General features: G+C 42.4%; 1 protein-coding gene across 1 annotated transcript in view; it reads right to left on the bottom strand.

Annotated features, from left to right (window-relative positions):
• Positions 1-20451, bottom strand: part of kaznb (kazrin, periplakin interacting protein b) — a 105750-nt gene that overhangs the window by 11126 nt on the left and 74173 nt on the right. Inside the window, exon 5 of the mRNA XM_070958230.1 lies at positions 14594-14701. Within this exon, the coding sequence (XP_070814331.1) occupies positions 14594-14701 (108 nt within the window). The remainder of the gene's footprint in view (positions 1-14593; positions 14702-20451) is intronic.

The following is a 20451-nucleotide window of genomic DNA, read 5'->3' as shown; positions in this document are numbered from 1 at the left end:
TTATCGAGATATTTCAGTCTGGACCGAAGAGGGGAACTGAGGAAGCGACCAACAAACCTCGAGCCAGGCTGCTAGCAAGGCTGAAAAATACGAGTAAAAAGTAGAGTGCTCCCTTAATTTTATGCAGATCCCTATAAGACTATGTAAAATTCAAGAGCAAGCGTGCATGCAACAAAGTGTGTGTGTGTTAGTGCATGTGTGTGTGTCTCAGAGAGAAAAAGAAAGAAGGTCTCTGCAGGCCTGCAGCCAGACGTTGAGGGGCTGCAGCAGCTCCGATAAGAGAGGAAGGGACAGTCCATCGGTCTCTGTCGACTCAGGACTATGGAAGCACACTGAGCAGCTCTGTGCTGCATGTGACAGAAAGAGTTTGTTTCTCCAACAGAGCAATCTTTCATGGCCTTCTCGCAGCCTAAATCTGCTTATTCATCTGTTTACCTACAGGCTCTCCTATATTTGTCGCGGGGAGCCCAGCTGCTGCGCATGGTGCCACTGGACACAAGTGTGCATTTTTGAGGTGCTTTGCTATCTGTAACTCTAAACAGGCTGTTTGAATTATCAGCTGCTCTTGCTGTGATGTGAAGCTTGTCGGTCGCTGTCAACGCTGTGGCCAAAGCAGTTGTGTTTAGCAAAGAATTTTTCACTTCCAGTAATTCTCAAATGAATCAAATTGAGCCCTTTTCCCTTGTTTATGGAGAATCTATAAATATCTTAGCGGCATAATATGACACAGCATCACACGTACAACATTGTTTCATACACAGTCTGCTGTAAGTCAATTAAAAACCGTGTTCGAATTGTGTCTTGAGAAGCATTTACAGCGGATTTAGTGAGATGTGTATAATTCACAGAGAAATCAGGAACATAATTCTCCAAAACCCAATTTAGCGTTAATTCCCAGTATTATCCCCCCACCCAGTAACATACGCAGACCCACAAACAGACACACACAGGCTAAAATTCACACAAACACACTCACACACTGTTTCCCCTCTCAGGCGCTTGCCTCAATTTGTTGGTTGAAATCAAAACTTCCCTGAATATGTCTGGGAAATGTGTGGAGGGACACAAAAGCTGCTTCACTGACTGGACTTAAAGCTGCATCAATGGCACTGAATGACACACACCATCTACCTACAGATAATTTACCTCCGCACGCACTGTGTCGCGGGATCTAAAAAGCACTTCAAATTGACAGGGTTCACATAAACCATGCACCGCAGTGCGTGTGCTGTTATCGCTCAGCTCTGACCCTTGAGTGGTTGTGCAGTGAGCTTGGCCAAGCTATCAGTCCTCCCACAGAAGGAGAGAAGCCCACTCTTCTTCTTCGTATTCAGCAGTGGTCCATTCAATTAACTTCTCCTCCAAGCCTCCCATTAGTGTCCATCAAAGCTGGCCAGGACCAGGCCATCACTCCCTGTCCCTTTTACCTCGCATGGCAGAGCTGTCACAAGCCAGCACACGCACACACACACACACACACACACACACACACACACACACACACACAGAGCGAGGGAGGTGTGCACAGAGGCTGTTGGTGTGTGATTTGGCTCGAAAGAAAGCAGAGGCATCGTTCTCTGCTTGGAAAGGTGAAGTGGAGGCTGGAAATGTGTGGATTGGTGATCAAAGACTTGAACTAGTCTCCTGTGAACCGTATGCAGGATTAAAGTGGACCCCATTATATACATGAATGCTCAAAGATGCTTAAAGTGAGCTGTGTTGGAATATTGAGTTTGGATGAGAAGTTAAATTTAAAGATTCCATCCACACATATAACGTTTAAATGGCACCTACTCCTTCCCCCTCATTGAAAATTCCAGAAAATATGAAAACACAGATGTTTTTAATTCCACAAGTTTAATTGCTGGACACACTATGTCTCCCACTTCACTGGTAAGTCCATTGTGAGTGTGTTTGTGCACTGGAGGCTTCAGGTTCACATCACTTGTGTGTATGCTGAATGTTGGAACAGGATTTGCCTCCAAACTATTTGCGATGCCACAGATCATGCACCTGGGCCTGCCTCTTAAAATCAGATTTTTAATTAGCACAGAGAAAATGCACACTTCTGCACATATATGATTCTGCACAGTGAAGCTCAAACATTCAACTGTAGGAACAAGAAGAAAAAGCACATTTTGACTGGGAGGGGACTGTAAAGTTATTGCTCTTGTTGCAAAAAAAAAAAAAAAAAAAAATCCATTTTATTTCAAAAGCAGTTTCAGAATAACTTCTCTTAGTGCATCCAAATTGGTCTTGATTAGCTCTCATCACGAAACAATCATTTTCTAATTTTACAGCAGGTGAACAGAAAAACTCTTGCTGCCTGATCTGAACCAGTGACAGGTTTCTTACATTTAGAGTGCTGCAAGCTTTTCAGACTATGACGCCTTCAGTCTCATATTAATTCAGCAGTTTGAGGCTTAAAGGCTCAGTTCAACCAAATAACAAAAAATATTTGTCAATATCATACATTTTCTTCCTATTCTCTGTCATCTGGCTACCCTTGCAAATATTTTTGGTTTTATGCACAGGGCTGCAGCTAATGATCATCATTACTTTCATTTAAGTAATGATGAATATTTTATTTAGTCCAAGGTAACATCTAAAAATGTCCAAAACCCAAAAAGTTTACGAAGAAATAAAACTGAGAAAACCAGTCAGATATTGATAAGTGACAGTATTTGGAATATTTGCTTTAAAAATTACTTAAATGATGAATTAATTGTTAAAATAGCTGCTGATTATTTTTTTCTGATGATCACCTAATTGATTATTCAAATAACTGTTGAAGCATTAAAAAAATCTTCAGCATCTCTCTCTACAAATAATGTCCCAGTCACTCTGGACAGTCCACACACCTCACTGTCAACAGTGTGGACAGGGAGGAGGTCATCCTGCCGACATGCTGCTCTGTGGATTATCTGTCAGAAAATGAAAAATGAAAACTGTTTCTGCTGAACTCTTTAAATATATATTTCCAACAGTGTGAGTTCCACAAACAGCAGAAATTTCAGAAACAAGAATCTTAAAACCTGGACAAACAAAACTAAAAGTATCTGAAGTGATTGTGATTGTGATTTAGGTGAAACTCGCCGTTTAACTTAACTACGATTCCCTACATGATGAAAAACACTCGCTCAGTGGACCATAACCTATTTGAAAGCAGAAACCATGAAAATAACAAGGAGCGATTGAGAAAGGTGTCAGAAATCTCCTCAGTGACAGCAGCCAAGTGTTCTGCCCTGAGGAGAAACAACGTGCGTGGCTGGCACTTTTCCACCTCAGTCTCTCGACAATTCAAATCTGTGTAATTTTCGTCAGTACAGTGATTCCGCTCAGCTATTTCTGTCCGAGACAAAGCCAGGGGGCGGCGATGCTGCCTCTCCCTCTCCCCTCTAATCTCTCAGGTACAGTAACTGATAGTTGGATAACAAGGTCATTCACTATTTTACATCTTTACTACTGTATGTAGACACACAGCGCTGTCATAACTGTCTTCTTACAGAAGACTCCTGTGAACAACCGAATCATATTAACACTGTCTTGTTGGAGGAGTCAAGAGCATAAATATGAACACAATGAAATACCTGCTGAGCCTTCATAAGGCCTTAACAAATGATCGACCCGTGGCCTTTTTCAAACAGCTGCTCCACTTCTTTCCTCTCGTTGTAGTTTCCTCACAGATCTCATCTTATAACATACACACGTTCATCACAGTCGCATTGCTGTCTCCAAACCCAACCCAAACCTGACACACTTAAAATAAGCTGAAGCACTGAGTTTGTGTTACCCTGTCATGCAATTGTTGTTACCGTGGTTACAGCTTGCCTGTTTACCCTGATTACACATGTGTGGGCACCTTGTAAAAAATCCTCAAAGGGCATTGTCTTATAAAGGCCATAGGCAGATTGCTTTAACACACACACACACACACACACACACACACACACACACACACACACACACACACACACACACACACACACACACACACACACACACACACACACACACACACACGCACGCACGCACGCACACACACACACGCACACATTGCGCAATGTCATCAGCAGTTCTAAAAAGAAATTTGAATCATGCTGCTGATTGCATCGCGTCAAGTAAGCTAGAGGGACATCGTTTCAAAATTTTAGTCTGAATCGACTGATCCTAACAGGCTCGGGTCAGACATCCATCCTCTAATCTACATGCACAGCGTCTGTATGACAGGCAGGTCAAGGTAAGACAGGAGGGCTGCTCGGGCTGGTTTAACAGCTTCCATGTAGCAAACGTGTTGGCAAACCGCTGTCCAAGATATGATGATGAAAACTGCTGTCAGTGTGCTGCCTAACATAAGCTTCACCATGTTTGATCCGGTGTGATCTCCCTGAGCTTCCATTACACCGTATAACAAGCTCTGCATGCCATAAAAACAACAAAACACAGAGAGGTTTTCGTCTGCAGGATTAGTATAGAACGTTATCATAATCAGTAACATGTTTAAATATAGTGCAGTATTGGGAAAAAGAGCCTGAAGGAGTTTTTGTTTTGCTCCTGAAGACTTCTCACTCACTCTTTCCTTCTTCTCTTTTGGCTCCTGTGGTATTGGTGCAGAGCTATAATATGCTATGCTATGAGGTGGAGAGGAGCTGTGTGTATGTGAGGGGGATGTTCAGGGGAATTGGAGTTAAAGGATGAAAACAGTAATGGCTCTCTACAGAAAGTGCTGAGAGATTTTCTGCCGTAGCATTGCAGGGGGTGCAGCTAATACAGCAGGACATCAAAGCGATGCCATTTAATGGCGCATTTCTCACGCAAATTACTATGCAGCAAATAATTAAATCAGCAAACATGCTATATTAAAGTTTTCTTTAAACTAAATTACAAGCAATATGGCAAATGTTCACTGGGGAAAAAGCCGGCAGTACAACAAAAGCTTTTCTGCTACTTGCTGATATGAGCAGAGCTCTTTTAAAACAACAAGGTGTGTCTTCAAAATTCTTCATCAAAGCCTCAGAATAAAATACTCTCCCATAAGCTCCTCGTATTGATAAACTTTACCGAGAGTGAACCAATGAAAACATCAGAACTTCTCTCCTGCACAGTGGCTTCCTGTGAAATGGGAAACATTACGTAAGCGCGTACCTGCAATGCAGTTGATTGTGTTGACTCAAACTGTCAGCCTCCCGCAGGGGAGGCGAGGAAGCACCGTGTGTCTGTATCCACTTGTGAACTAAATGATATGATGACCACTGGCCCAAATTAGCTCCTGCTTATGTTTACCTGAGTGACACATTAAGTCACATCTTCCTGACGTTCATACCTCAGTGACTAATTTCTTCTTGAACATGGTTGAGTCCTTATGAACTTCCTACTCTGCAATAACACATATTACTACGTCGTGATCAGCATATTTTTTACTAAATTAATGTCAGCTTTTTATGTTGAGTTCTGCACAGGAAAACCAGCATTAAAGATGGCAGCCAGACCAAGTAACACCAATGAAGATATACCAACAACTGCAAGAAAAGCGCGGTACAGCTCATTCTCTTAATTCCTTTATAAGATTTACAAGTAAAATTCACTTACTGTTAATTGAACAGCATCATTGTCAAATGATTAGAGGCACCAGAGGATCCGCAGACTATGAAAATGCTCGTCTTCTACATGGTTCATCTACACTGTATATTGCACATTAGATTGCTCTGCAATTGCATCTGCAGGTCTATCACACTTTCATCTAATGGATTAAAATTCTGTCAGCTCATTAAGTGATGAAACTAATCAAGGTTAAACACTTTCTAATTCATCGAATACAGACAAGAGTTTAGGAAACTGAGTGGATGATGCAGAAAGGCCAATCAAAAGCCACTACAGCAGTTCATCACTGTGCAGTTTGGAAAACAAACACCAGAAGGCAAACAGCAGCTTTGGCATCATATATGTAAAATTATCTAATCAGTCATAAGCATATCATCATGTTAGTCCGTGGAGTGAAGTGTCTTCCCCTGTTGCTGCAGGATTACTTGATTTGGGTTTGTGTGGGCGTGCATGTGTATGTGCATACTTTTTCCTGAGCGTGTGTGCGTGTGCTGACAGCTGGCTATTTCTGCAATGTATTATGAGAGGAGCATATGTCTGCTGAGCTCTGGCCTCCACTAATTACAGTATAAAGATCAGTTGAGATTACTGTGGGAGAAGACAGCGGTCTGCTTCGGCTCTTGATTAAACTCATCATGCAGGTAACACTGTCGCCTTGACTGGCAGGAAAAGCGGAGCGTGGATTGACTGAAATAAAATCCATTGAGGGGCTGAAACGCATCCGTTTCCTTTTGCTGCCGTGCATCATTGGAAGTGCAACATACTTATTTGTGAGTGCTGACGACTTCATTTGCTAATTTTGGACTAAAAGAAATCAAGTTATGTATAGATGCAGAGTCTTTGACAAGCACATCCTCATATGACACTCTGTCTGTCTCATTTACAATGCACAGGAGAGCATATGTTTAATAGACTATAGGAACCACTTATTTGAAGATACGCACTAATGTCTCATACCTTATCTTTGTTTTTAGCCATGCTAGCAAGGCCCCAGGGATGGCTACTGTATGTTGATCTGTCAGTCCACCAGACTAAAAATATCCCACTTTCGAAGGATTGACACAGAACTTGGTGCAGACATTTGTGGTGCCTAGAGGATGAATCCCAATGTTTTTTGATGATCCCCTGACTTTTCCTCTTGTGCCACCATGATGTTTTTAATTTTATGGTATTAGTTGAAGGATGAAATCTAAAAGATCTACCATCAAATGAACAAACAAATATTTGCAAAGATACTGGCATTCCCATCAGCCTCAGATATACTTTGTTTTCAGTGCTCATTAGCAAATATTCTATTATTCTAATATTATATTTTTAGCATGCTAAAAATAACATGGCAAACCTTAAACCTGCTAAACATCAGCATACTGTATTAGCATCGTCACTCGGATTAAGTATTTACTAGCATTAGCATTTAGCTCAAAGCAGCGCTGTGCCTGTACAGCCTGACAGAGCTGCTAGCATAATTGTAGACTGATAGTCTTCTGACAAAAACAGGAAGCCAATCTAACAAATATATATATAAAAAAAACACAACTCTTCTCTACAACTAATCCAACTTTTGTGAAACTGAAAAGTTTTCTTGCAAGACCTCATATTGGAAAAATGTCTGTTTGGAGTTGCCCCAAGAAGACACATCCTGTGATCCTGGAGCACCCAGTTTACAATTTAAGACAAAAGGACAAGCCAGATACTCGATTTATGAAAGAATACCATCAAATCAGCATCAAACCTAAATCTGACAGAAAGACAGAAAAGAGGCAAAGAGAGAGAAAAGAAGACAGCCTGAGAGGCTTCACAAAGGCTTCCCTGCTGAGTCTCAAATCACAGCGAGGTTGGGTCAGTGGGTGGCAGAGGTAAGCCACAGCAATAAGGAGCTTTTCTGAAATCACTGGCAGGAATATATTTAACATCTCTATTGTTAATTTGTACTATAGTCACAGGTAGAACTTGCGCTGTAATGAAACAGAGGTTGAATGGACCTACGTGGCTTGTATAGTTTCCGATTCAACATACTTAGACAACTACAAAGAGCCGTAAAGACATTGACAAGCCTCCATCTCATACACCGGGAGATTGAAAAGAACACTGAGCAAACACTTAATTCCTGATGCCTCGACATGCCGAGACTCCGAGCACTGTATTTTCTGCATCCTGAAAAGGCCTTGCATGTAAGGGTCAGGTCAATTTCCTTCTCAGGGTATAACACTGCCTCTCTATAATACATATGGGCATAAATAATGCATGTTGCTGGCTCTCAAACTTACCGGAGTATTCACTCCTTAATAGTAATTCATCATGGTGTACTGCAGATGAAACATCTCTCTCTGGTTCAATACATCTATAAAATTCTAATATATATGTTGATGGTATTATTATTTTTCCCTGAGGCTATACAAAAATGCTAGTATGGTTGAAGTGTGTGTGTCCTGCATATTATTTGTTTATCTGTACATATTTGCTGATGTGTGTGCACACTGCATCTATGTGATTTTGCAAGTGTACTTGGTGGAAAGTGTATCCGTGCGAGTTTACAGTATCTATTGGGAGCAGCTTCCATTAATTAATTGCCTGTGGGTTTACATTACAACTGAGGTCAGTGCAAGGATGCCAAGTGCAGATAGCTGTAATTGATTCACACGTTTATTATGTGCAGATTAGGCACGCTGCCAAGGATGTGCCACTGGAAGAGCACCGAGAACTTGGACATGGCTGTTTAGATTTCCAAAACGGCTGTCGAGAGCTGCATTTTGCTTGACACCAGTAACATGCGCTCACGGGTTTGGTTTACATGCAGTGAATGAGCCAGTGATTAAGCAAATTAACCTGGCTGACATGACGGCTCTGAACGGGAAACAGCACTTTGACTTATTACTTTGACTTGTTAACAGAACCATGATAATGAGATGATTTTGTTCAGCATCGGATGTCTGTCAGTCGTGACTGACAGCCATGATCGCTGCGAAGCTCCACCCTCTCATTTCAGTGACATGTCTCAGGAAATCAAAGCGCTCAAGCTGGTTTGCCTCATGTATTGAGTCCTCAAACACTTCAACTGACTTACTACAGCCTGTGTCGGGTGTGAGGCTGATATTTCATGATTGAGTTTAAAGGGATAACTCAACATTTTGGGAAATACATTTTCCTGCTGAAAGTCAGACGGGAAGATCAATGCGACTCTTTAACTTGTACGGTAAATATGTAGCTGGAGCCAAGTTAGCTTTGAAATGGCTAACCTGCCACTGTCTAAGAGAAATAAAATCCACCTACTAACACCTCTAAAGCTCACTAATAAACAGGTTATATCTTGTTTACTTAATCCTTACAAAAGCCGAAGTGTCGAAGCATGACGTGGTTTTCGCAGGGGCTTATGTGTTGGACTACTTCTTGGTGCGGAGAAATAACCTCCTGAAGTCACTGTTTAATACATTAATAAGATTTGTTTTACCTTTGGATACAGTCATTCTAGACGAGTCTCCTTGTTTCCAGTCTTTATGCTAAGCTAAGCTAAATGGCTGTATCTTCATATTCAACATGCAGACATGAGTCATAAGTGGTATCAATCTTCTCATATAACTCCATCCACTGCATAAAGCTATTCCCAGAAAGCTGAACTATTCATTTAATTACTCAGAGTGTATGATGTTAATTCCACATTAATAAGTCTGAACAAATGAATATATTTGGAATATTTGTAACCATGTAAAGCAGGAAGAAATGTCTCAAAAGGTTGACCAGAGAGCCCTCAAACTCTTGCAGATTTCACAGTGGGATAGTCCTGAGCTCTTGTGGATTTAGCAGGAGCATGTGTCAAAGTCTGTAAGTCCATAAAGGCGAACACTGGAATTGGGCTTTAGTGTCTACATAACACTGGCTGATCAGAGCAATCAGCGAAGTGGTCGAGGTCCACGATGTCGAGCAACTTGTGTAAGCCACAGAGGAACAAAATGCCACAGGGCCTGTTGTCCTTGTTTTGAATGTGTAGCGGGGACTAAACATCTGTCAGAAACAGTAGGATCTGGTCTGTGGAGATCTGGAAATCTACACAATTTGATACACGACCTCCCTCATGTCCCGGAGCATTGCAGAATAATCCCCAAGCTGCAGGAGGCACCTGCTCTGCAGTTGGAGCTGCTACTGAAGCGTGTGTGGGAAACTTTAAAAACCTCACTGAAGAGTTTAAATCGTGTGAAATTTGGTAATAAATACCTGTTCTGAGCTCATTAATATTCTTCATCTTACATGATGATGATGATTAAGTAATGGTCCTCGATTAGCTCAGAGTAGCTACAGCTCACACAGAGACTGGAGAAAAGAGTATTAAAAAACAAAGACAACGATGTGCAACATGTTGTCTCTTATGTTCCTGTTGAAGGACTTAAGAACAAAACTGAGATGGTACCATCTGTTTGTTGCAGCGCAATCTGTCAAACTCATCATTTCTGCAGTTTTGAGCGGTGATCTCAGCGTGCATCAGGCGCAGTAGGAGTCACTCAAAACACAGTGAGATCGAACTCAACTCTATACATTCATAAATCACCATGACACACATGAGTACATGTGAGTGTGTAGATACACACAAACCTGCTCATGACATCCAAGCAGAAAGTAAAGATTCTCAAAGACAATTATCTCTCCCTGCGGATTCAGCAGACTTCAAATAGCTACAGTGTCTCCGAACATCCTCAATAAATCAACCAGAATGCATCTTCACACACTGGATAATATGTCTGCTTCCCACATTAATCCAAACACAAGAGCCAAAGTATATATTATTGTCCCTCAGTGATAGTTTCTCTCAGATTATTCAAGCTTTAGTATGTCTGCTGAGCTACTGAGGTCTAATACTGCACTGTATCTGACCAAAATACCCCTCCATTCATTTACAATGCTTATAGAAGATTAACAGATTACCATGTTATCCATATGAACATGTCGTATTTAGGTCAGCGTTTAGTTCATATACATCTTAATGAACAATAAGACTGGGATATGGAATAGATTTAAATAAATCAGCACTTACAGCGAAAGGCTTTGTCAAAGAATCGATGTACAAAAATAAAACATGTAAAATAATCCTCAGTAAGATCACTGATTATTGTTGTACACATATACATTACATCATGGTGACAGTACTAACAACACCATATACTGTGAAACTAAGAGCAGTAACACTCCTGTATTCATGATTTTACTGAAATGCAGTAATAGAATACTCCAAAAATACTCAACAGTTACATTATTATATGCTGTATATGTCATAACAGACTTCTATTATTGACACATTAACTTATTCTGTGAGCAGTGTTACAATGTTGCAGCCGATTGAGGTTGCACTATTTTTGACTGCTTCACACTGAAGATGAAACCATTAATTATTAGAGTAATCCATTAATCAGTTAATTAGTTGATTGCCAGAAACCTAATTGCCAGCTGTTACTGGAGAGTAGTATATTTTTCTGACTTTGTAAACAAAATGGAAAAAAATGATCTGGTTTGAGCTTTCAAATGCCGATAATTTGTGGTTCTTCTATCATTAAATGAAATGAAATGGAATATCTCTGGGTATGAGTTTATTTGCCCAAGAAAACAAGACTGTTTGAAGACATCAGCATGTGCTCGGGGAAATGGGCATTTTGTCACTATTTGCTGACTTTTTATAGACTAAACAATTCATTGACAAGTTGAGGACGTAACTGATTAATCAGTAATGAATGTAATAGTTTGTCACAGCCCTACTTCATATGCGGTTGGCTGGTTTAATCATAACAATGCATTATGTTTCATAAACTGAAATGCAGTGTGGTAGAAGTGTAAAGTGGCACCTTGAAGATGGACTTACGTGCAGTACTTGAATAAATGTACTTTCACCACTGCGTGTGTATCACAAACTCTTTCCATGACCAACATGAGGAGTTTCTTAACGAAGCATTTGGGTCATAACACTCAAATTACTCTCACACAATCAATGCAGGCGATTGCACACATACACACACGTGAACCTGAGCCTGCTCACACACCTCCAACTTTTACGGCCTATTCCTGCAGCACACACGAGCAAAGTCTTTCCACCCCTCTCTCTTCCTTTCCATCTGTCACTCACCGGCCTTCCCCTCCTCCTCCTCCTTCTCGGACCTCATGTCCTCCTTGGCACAGGCTCCGCTCGGCTCCACTGTCAACTGTGGTGTGAGCTCTCATAGCAGGTGGAAAAAAAAACGAAAACAGACACACATGTATGCGTACAGACCAGTGCACACACCATTCAAACCAATGCACGAAATGCACCACCACAGACGGCCGCTCCCAGCCCTGCTCGCTGAGGCTCCACCCAGACAGGTTACTAGGAAGTCGTCCCCTGAGAGCCACTCAGCTGCATTTCCTGATCCTTTTCTTCCTTCCTGTCCTCTGTCTGCTTTCTTCTCTCCCACTTTCTGTGTACCTGTTTAGTGACACGCCCTGTGGCAGATAGGACAACTTTCACCCCACGCCCACTCCTGCTTTTCATCTTTTCCCCTCCAGTGTACAGGCGAGGTGGAGGGGGAGGGGAATGCAAACTGCACCTCAGGTAATAAACCAGGTGAGTCAGTGGAGCTCTTACTCCATCTGATGGCCGAGAGCTAGCAGAGGACAGCGTGTGCACGTGTGTACGCTCGGCGACTGAACAGAGAACAATACACCCGTTTGTATGAAAGCTGTGCACTCCCTCTGAGCCCACAGCGCCTTTGTAGCCAGCATGAGTTTACATTACTCACTTCCTGAATCTGAATGTGTGTTTTGGCCGGAGGAGGCAGGAATGTAAACTCTGAATAAAAATGCTGCTTGTGTAAACTTCAATATACAAGCCTCAAAAAATGGATCACGACAGCACGATGACGTGATATGAAGTTCATGCTCCTCACCCAGCTGCCTTAGCTCTACACACTGAGATTGGCTCTCCCATGTTATCTTTAACCCTCCGGGGATTTTTGCATGGACTTCTTCTTCTGGTGCTGAGTAAGGACAGACCGTGTCAGGTTAAGATGGAACTTGGATGTGTGTGGACACAGTTACAGAGTAAATAAGGTTAAGGCTGGTCCACTTTGTCTGGCAGGGCTCTTTAGGCCTGAACCCCTGAGGCGGGTACAGGTGGTATGGGGAAAGCAGATATGGCTGCAGCTGAATTAATTCAGCCTGCAGAGCTCAGCTAGATATAAACTTATAATGGAATTTTTGGTTTACGAGCACTTGAGCAACATATCAAGCATACTAAAGCGCAAGTTTAAGCATAATGTGTGTGTGGGGGTCTTCTGTGCAAGAGTTTAAACCTCTTGCATTGAAAGACGTGACAGCAGTTCAGAGTAAGCATGCCATTTGTCCTGCCTGTCAGAGGTTGACGCTCGGCGTTTTGGCTCCGTCCAAAGATCAGATGTGCTCTAACCAGATACTTGTCACATGAGGCAATGGATCTGTCAATCACAGGCTGACACCTCAAGGATTACTGCCAGGCTCATTTCTCTCTGACTGATCAGCTCTGAGACAAAAGACTGAAACGATAGCTTTGCTACGGGTGCAATTAACACCTCATTGGAATGCGCGTATTGCAAGTGTTTTTCTGTGCTGGCCTTCGCTGTCGTATTACATCTATAAATGGAGCCGAAATATTAGACTCTGACAACTTTTACATTTGCTAATTATCCCCACTTAGATTCAAATCTGAACCCATCTGAAAGAGTGACAGCATTTCACATAAATAGGAAAATTCTGACCAAATGCAGCACTTCATAATTCCAAGGTCACGCTGCAGCCTGCCTCTCAGCCACACTGAATCGTATTCACGACATTGCTTTTATCCTGACAGTTCTTCAGTCTGAAATTTTCCACTCCTCACTGTCCTTATTCTTCGGCTTAACTCCCTGTATCACTATGTCATTCATTTGCTTTGCTCACATTAAAGCCAGAAGAAATCCTAAAAGCCTTCTTTTTCTGCCCTCCGCTCTCCTCCACTGCATTGCTCTCCCCTCTCTCTCAGCTGCACACGGTTTGACCTGTCAGTCTGCATTATCAGTGCTGGGGAGTGTTGATAGAGAGCCGGGACGGAGCGGCATTAAAATATTAGCTAGCCTTGAGAGAGAAGACGAGGTGGAAAAAAAAAGAGGAGCGGGGAAGGCAGTGACGGGCAAGGAGGGCGAATGAGTGACTGAGGTCACTGCTGTCACTGTCCATTGTTGATGGAAATGACGTGAGGCTTGTCTAATAGCTGCTGAGTCGCTCCGTCAGCCTCAAGTGGCTAGATTGGGTAGAAAGATTGGAATTGCAATTACAGCTCTCTGGTTTGGGTATCCGTGTGAGAACAATAGAGAATAACAGCAGTCATTACGATGAGAAAAAGAAATGGATACAAGGCTCATAGATTAAGCAACTATACATGCGATCAATAGACTTTACGATCAATACCTTTTGTGGTGCGTGTTATTACAGGTTGGTCAGTTTGATTACAACACAACAGAGATTGAGGGAGACTATTATCCCGAGCCACACAGGCCTCTCTTTAAAACATTTTATTTCTCAAACTGATGACAGTGATTGGCGAAAATAAGAGGCCTTGCTGCGACACAGTGATTGCACATTACAATACAACTGCAGTGTGATAAACTTAAATAAAGCTCCACTCAGATTAAAGCAATTTGCAAAGTAAAATGCTGTGCTCTGGTAAGAAGTCAATCTACTCTCACAGACTCACGCCAGCGCCTCTGCACTAAGTGCTGGGTGACAAAGCGGGTTATTTAGCTGTGATAAATCAAAGGCTGCAGTGAACGGTGAGGCCCTCGTGGCCAGGTACCAAGAACTGTTATCTGATTGTTCTCACACTCTTAGCCTGCACAGGCCTCTGGTCCAGTGTTAACCTCCCAGTCAAGCTGACAGCTCTGTGTCTTTTAACTGCCAGGATAAATCACTGTGCGCACTTCCTGCTGTCACCAAGGCAACACCTTGTATTTTTCGAGCAATGCCGTACCTTTGCCTAGAGAGCAGTCTGGAGTGCCAAAGTCCATCAGGCTGGATATCTCTGTCGGGTAGCACATGTCTGTCACCACTGTCTTCTGTCTGTGATGCACCGACGGATCTGCAGGGGAGAGACATGAACAATGAATGTAAGTTCACAGTCAAATGCTTCTTCTTTCATCAGAACTTCTTCACATTCACATAAACGGGTTGCTCTGCCGTCTTGGGCTCATACTAACGCAGTGTGTGCACGGTCGTGCAGATGTGGCACGCCTGTTAGATCAGCTGATTCGCTCTGACATGGTGTCACACAGCTTTCAGGCACATTTCAAACATCTCCTACAAATCACGGCAGTTGTGAATTGCCGTTTCAGAGCAATAATAACACACAAGCTGGATTTTCAATCATGTGTGCACATTCCTTTATTTTACAATGCTCGGCAAACTTCAGACTCCTTTTTGCCTTTTAGGTCAGCTGCTTTTTCCTCTTTCACACCTTTTCCCTTTTTTCCATCTCTTCTCCCCTCAAATAAAATCCATCCATTCACGTGATTCCATTATACCCCACTGACCCATTTTTGTGCTCTAAACATTCAGCTAATGACACTGATCAAGGACTTCTGTGAGCTCCGGTGACTGAGGCTCATCTACTCAACATCCCCCCCCCCTCTCACTTTGAGATTTCTTTGCAGGGTTCAAGAAGAAAATGAAGAAAATCACCAAGGTTCCTCTGTCCACTGTTTACCCTCCATCTCTTTTTCTAAACGTTTCACCGCTGTGTGTACCGCAGAGTGATTTTATAGGGCAGATACCACAGAATTACAAGAGGAATTATTCCCTCTTGAAGAGGGCTTCAGCCCTGCAATCGACTGGCGACCGGTTCAGGGTGTACCCCGCCTCTCGCCCATTGTAGCTAGGATAGGCTCCAGCCCCCCGCAACCCCGAAAGGGATAGGCGGTATAGATAATGGATGGATGGATGGAAGAGGGCTTCAGATCCTGGTATTCATCTGAAATCTTCAAACTGAAAGTGATCGTATACATCCTTCTGAGGCTCTAAATGTTAGAGTCCATGCCGGCGTGACAGACCTCTTCTGCATGTGCAATGCCGTGTTTAAATTAAACATATTTTCTCCCTTAACCATGAATCTCTTCCATGAGCACAGCAATTGGCATCTACCCTCAGGTGCCTTCTGAGTGGGACCATCTGCACAACCGCTCTTCCTCAACAATGATCTCAGCTTGCCTCCTAATCTGCATATTTTGACAGTTTCAATTTCATGACCGTATGGTATTTATCTAGATCACTGACCTTCCCCTCCCTGCTCCCCTCCTCCCTCCTCCTGACCTGTCGATAACTATTTAGGCATTGTTAAGCTGACCTTTTCCTTGATCTTTAATATGGAGATTTGACAGCGGGCAGGCTTGTGCTCAGTCCACTCTAAGGCTGCTTTACTTAGCACCAACGATAATGAGAGCGAGAGACAGAGAGGACAAGGCCGCTGGCAGTGGGACAAATTCACAGACAATGTATTCCAGCTCTTAGCTGAGGGTGTTGCGCTCTTAAAAGTAGATGTTAATACATACATTTTATGGCTATAAACAATTTGGGGAGTAATTGTTTAAAAATGTTGTCACTGCTAAATCAGCAGCCTGTCAAATGAGAAAAATGAACAGTGTCCCTTAATTATTACCATGTATTTGGATATGCGTGCTTCCCCTTGGTGCTCCGACATACTGGTTTAAACAACCTCCCATTCCCAAGGGGTTTTAGTAGCCAGGGTCCATTGTATTTCAAAGGGAAAACAGCCTGCCTGTGTCTGTGTCAGGGCTGTAAAGTAAGTGAATGTGATCTGCAGAGGTTTATCCTGAGGAGTGAGCCCTGTATCTGCCACCTCATTTCTGCCTGGTAGAACCTCTGCTGTGGGAGGTTAAAGGTTATGGAAATGATGAGGCCAAGCTGTGCAGGTCTATCTGTAATCTGACTGACTAAAGCAGGCAACACAAACAACAGGCTAACAACCAATACCAAAACCATCTGCAGGACTACAAACGTCTTTTACAGTTATTTCACGTCTCCATCTCTCAGTGAAATGATCTGATGGGACGGGAGCCAATTTTGCTCGGTATGCTCATAATAAACGGTAACCTACTATTAAAGTCAGTTGAAATGAAGCAAAATGGTTTTCTGATACATTCTGAAATGTCCTTTAGCCCGGAAACCTCTGGAGGGGTGAGCTGTTAGTGTGTTTGACTGACGTTTGAGCCGGTGGTCTAATATTGTGAGCTTCCCTCTCAGGCTGAAATACCAGCCAAAGAAATGGGCTTTAAATTGATGTGCCCCCTTCTGTCAGATGGGATATATCTATCAAAATGGACTCCCTTAAAAGTAACGTAGGGCACTTTGTATTTCTAGATTGATATCATCTTCTCTGATGGAGAACTCCACCACAAGATCTACTTTAATAGCGCTTTCACAGCAGACATTTTGACATGTCATAGGAAAAACACGCGTGTATTTAATAACATTAATGAAGGCTCCACTTAGACGAGGTCCTGGGATTGTGCATTCTAGCTCACTGGAAAAGCACATTAATACTTAATGGAAAAGAGCAATCACGAATGCTATTCATTCCACCTGTGCTCTTCTTGCTATAAGTCAAACAGCTAAATCTATATGATTTAAAAAAAAAAGAAGATTTCGAATGGCTATATGCAAATAAGGTCTCCATCTACAGTAGATGCATGGACCCCTTGAGGACCTCAGTGAGGTAAAAATGATTAAATAGAAATTTCTCCCTTTTGGTTATTATTTTCCAGCGAAGAGAAAACAAGATATATCAGATCTCTGTTACTGTAGAAAGAAATATGCATTTTTATATCAGTTGGACTGCAAGGTATTATTATAAATCTTAAATTAAAGAGGCTTCTTTGCAGAAGACAGGGGAAAAACACAGCACTGACAACCTCACAAGGGAAAACACCTACTAGTTATTAATGAGAATATGCTGAGAGTGTGTGACTGCAGAAACACCCCCCGGTGTGGTGGGAAGTCAGAGAGGCTATTCAAACATCAGACACAACTTCCCTCCCTAACTAACGCTCAGCTGAGGGATGCAGACATGTATGGGACATGATGGAAATAGGAGACAAATGCTCAGTGGGAGTCAGAGTGGGTATTCAAGCAGCAACAGGGACCAACTATCAATGGTGTGCAGACAGCTCGTCATTGCCCACCCTCAGCAAACCTTTAATTACACTGGCATTCAGTCCGTCACGCAGGCGGCAGACGCATTCATTCCTGTGTCAGTCATTGCACCGGAAAGGAGCATCACCACGCTCCTGTGGAGTCACAACAGACTGAAACGCAGCCCTGCTGAGTGCACGGCTGTAACAACGCTCAACACAAGGCTATATGCGTCGCATCAGTCTGAGACAAACCTGCATGGGTACCACTTACTGATAATTTACAATGGCTAGAAACATGCTGCCATCATCAGGTCGTGAATTGTGTGTAAAAGAGCAGGCTAGCTTTGAGAGGTGATTGGCGCTCAGAGCAGTCCCGGCAGAACAGAAGGTCACTGTAGTGTTCATTGTTTCCGCATATCCTCATCCACTAAAAGGGTATTGGTCTTTTTCAGGGGAGGGGAGCTCGAGAGCTGATTGAGGGTTGTGGTGCAGATTACAATACAGCAATTCAAAGCCTCGGCAACAGATACTGTGGGGATTTTTTTTAATTGCTTATTTTATATACTCAGCAGAGAGTGATGACAAAAAAAAGGAAAGCATTGGAACAAAAAGCTGAAGTAACACTGGGACCAAAAAGGGAGTTGAAACATTTTATGGGGAAAATGTCTTAATCCTAAAATGTAAAGCCATGAAGAATTTAACCATTTTCTGGGGTGCACAGTAATTATTCCCCATGGGGAAGACAATAACCATCGTGTTAAAATTTCTATTATTTCCCCTCATGCATTTAAATTGACACAACATAATGTGCGAAGAATTTGAAACACTATCTAAATGGAATTTCACAGCAGTGCTGCCAGTGAATGAATTAACAAAGCTAAATGATGAGATGCCTTTTGGGTTTCTAACCTTTGGCACAAGAGTGAGCCAGAAAACCTCGTCTGGTTACATAAGACAACGGGATTGAGTTTGGTTGAGATATTCAGTGTGTGAATATTTCACAAGGGGAGACTGCTCATGCGTGACTCCAACGCTCAAAGGTCCCTTCTGGTATTATCAGGCACACACACATGGGGCTCATTGAAATCCCAGCATACTGAAAGCTGACAAGGCACTCCCGCTTCACTCCGCCTCTCCACTGGCAGGTGTCATTAACATGGCACAGATGGAAATGATTAATTGGAAGTAAATCTCCTTCATGATGGAGCTAAACATGAAATCAGAACAAATGCAATGAAAATAATGTGTAAAACCAGAAAATGGCCAATTGAAGCCTCCATAAACACGGGCTGTAAACATGTCAAATAATTATTTAACAACAGCAGTGAAATACTTCGGGGGGAAATTATTCAACACACCCTTTACACCATAAGAAAAGCAACAGATAAATTTCTCCTCAGGGACAGACTGAAAGTGGAACTATATGCTATATATCGAAGGTCGGGCTGACACATTTCTATTATACAACCCAAACACGGAGCCAAAACTCTGCAGCAAAATGTCATTTCTCTAACATTTTACTTTGCCTGGAGCTGAAAACTTACTGTCTATTAATCTGTGTTTATAATCATACGTGACGTAGTGAATCAATACACCCACTGCTCACAGAACATTAGGCCTGAAAGGCTGCTCCAAGGCTGCTGTGATCCATAGCCCCTGGATGCTGTCTGTGTGCTGCCGTTAAGAGCACAACGGCAGCCTGGCCCGAGGAAACATGCACTGAAAAAAGCCCCTTCAGGGACACATCCATTACATCAATGAGGAGAAATTGCTTGGGAAGATGAGTGTCCAGGTTTAGTGGTGTTATGTTTGGTGTTCTTCAGCTGAGCAGTCTGCGGTTTTGTTGCATCTCTCTCGCTCTAATGATTTCTGAGTGAAAGGACAAAATGAGGGAAGGATTTTAAAAAGCGAAATGTAGAGAGCTGGAGGATGCTGAGAGGTATTTTCAAATCTGGGGAAGTCCTGTTCAGTGCTGTTAAACTGCAACTAGAGAACGCTCTGTATAGCACTTACTGCAGAGGTGGGTGAGAGGAAAACATATTCTGTGAGGACATACATTTTTCCAGTATCTCAGGATATATTACTCCTTTGTGACTAAAATTCTGTTTTTTGTTTGTTTTATGGCAGTTGTGGATTTTTGCATCAATGTGTGCAGTGAAGTTTAGTGATTTGTCAGTTATTTAATTCACTGGGTTAGAATAAAGCAGACTTTCCCATCTGTTTATTTCATCCATAAGGGGCTCGCAGAAAATGAGAGGGGTGGTGAGGGGGCTGAACCTTATTACATTTACATTTATTCAGATGCTGTTGTCAAAAATGACTCGGGCACTCTCTACGGTTATTAATGCTTTCTTTAACCCTCCTATTTAGAAAAAAACAGAACATCTTCCTCTTAATATCCTGAGGAAACTTCGAATGTGCGTCACCTGTGCAAACATTAATTAAACCTTGATACAGACACACAACAGCACATGGCAAAGTCCACCTTTATGAGCAATGGCACAAATGAAAGCTGACTTTTCAGTGTTATGCATTTATGTAACTGCTATGTATTATGAAACTATTCACTGTCTTTTGCCTTCTGCCCGAATCATTTTCATAAACTAAAATCAGAAGACACCCCTTCTAAGTCGTTCACGTGTCAGCCACACCTATTGATGATAGGTGCAGAAATACCAGCACA

The sequence above is a fragment of the Chaetodon trifascialis genome, chromosome 3 (assembly GCF_039877785.1).
Source record: "Chaetodon trifascialis isolate fChaTrf1 chromosome 3, fChaTrf1.hap1, whole genome shotgun sequence".
Lineage (NCBI taxonomy): Eukaryota > Metazoa > Chordata > Actinopteri > Chaetodontiformes > Chaetodontidae > Chaetodon > Chaetodon trifascialis.
The sequence above is the reverse complement of the archived record's forward strand: the minus strand, read 5'-3'. Positions and strand labels throughout refer to the sequence as shown.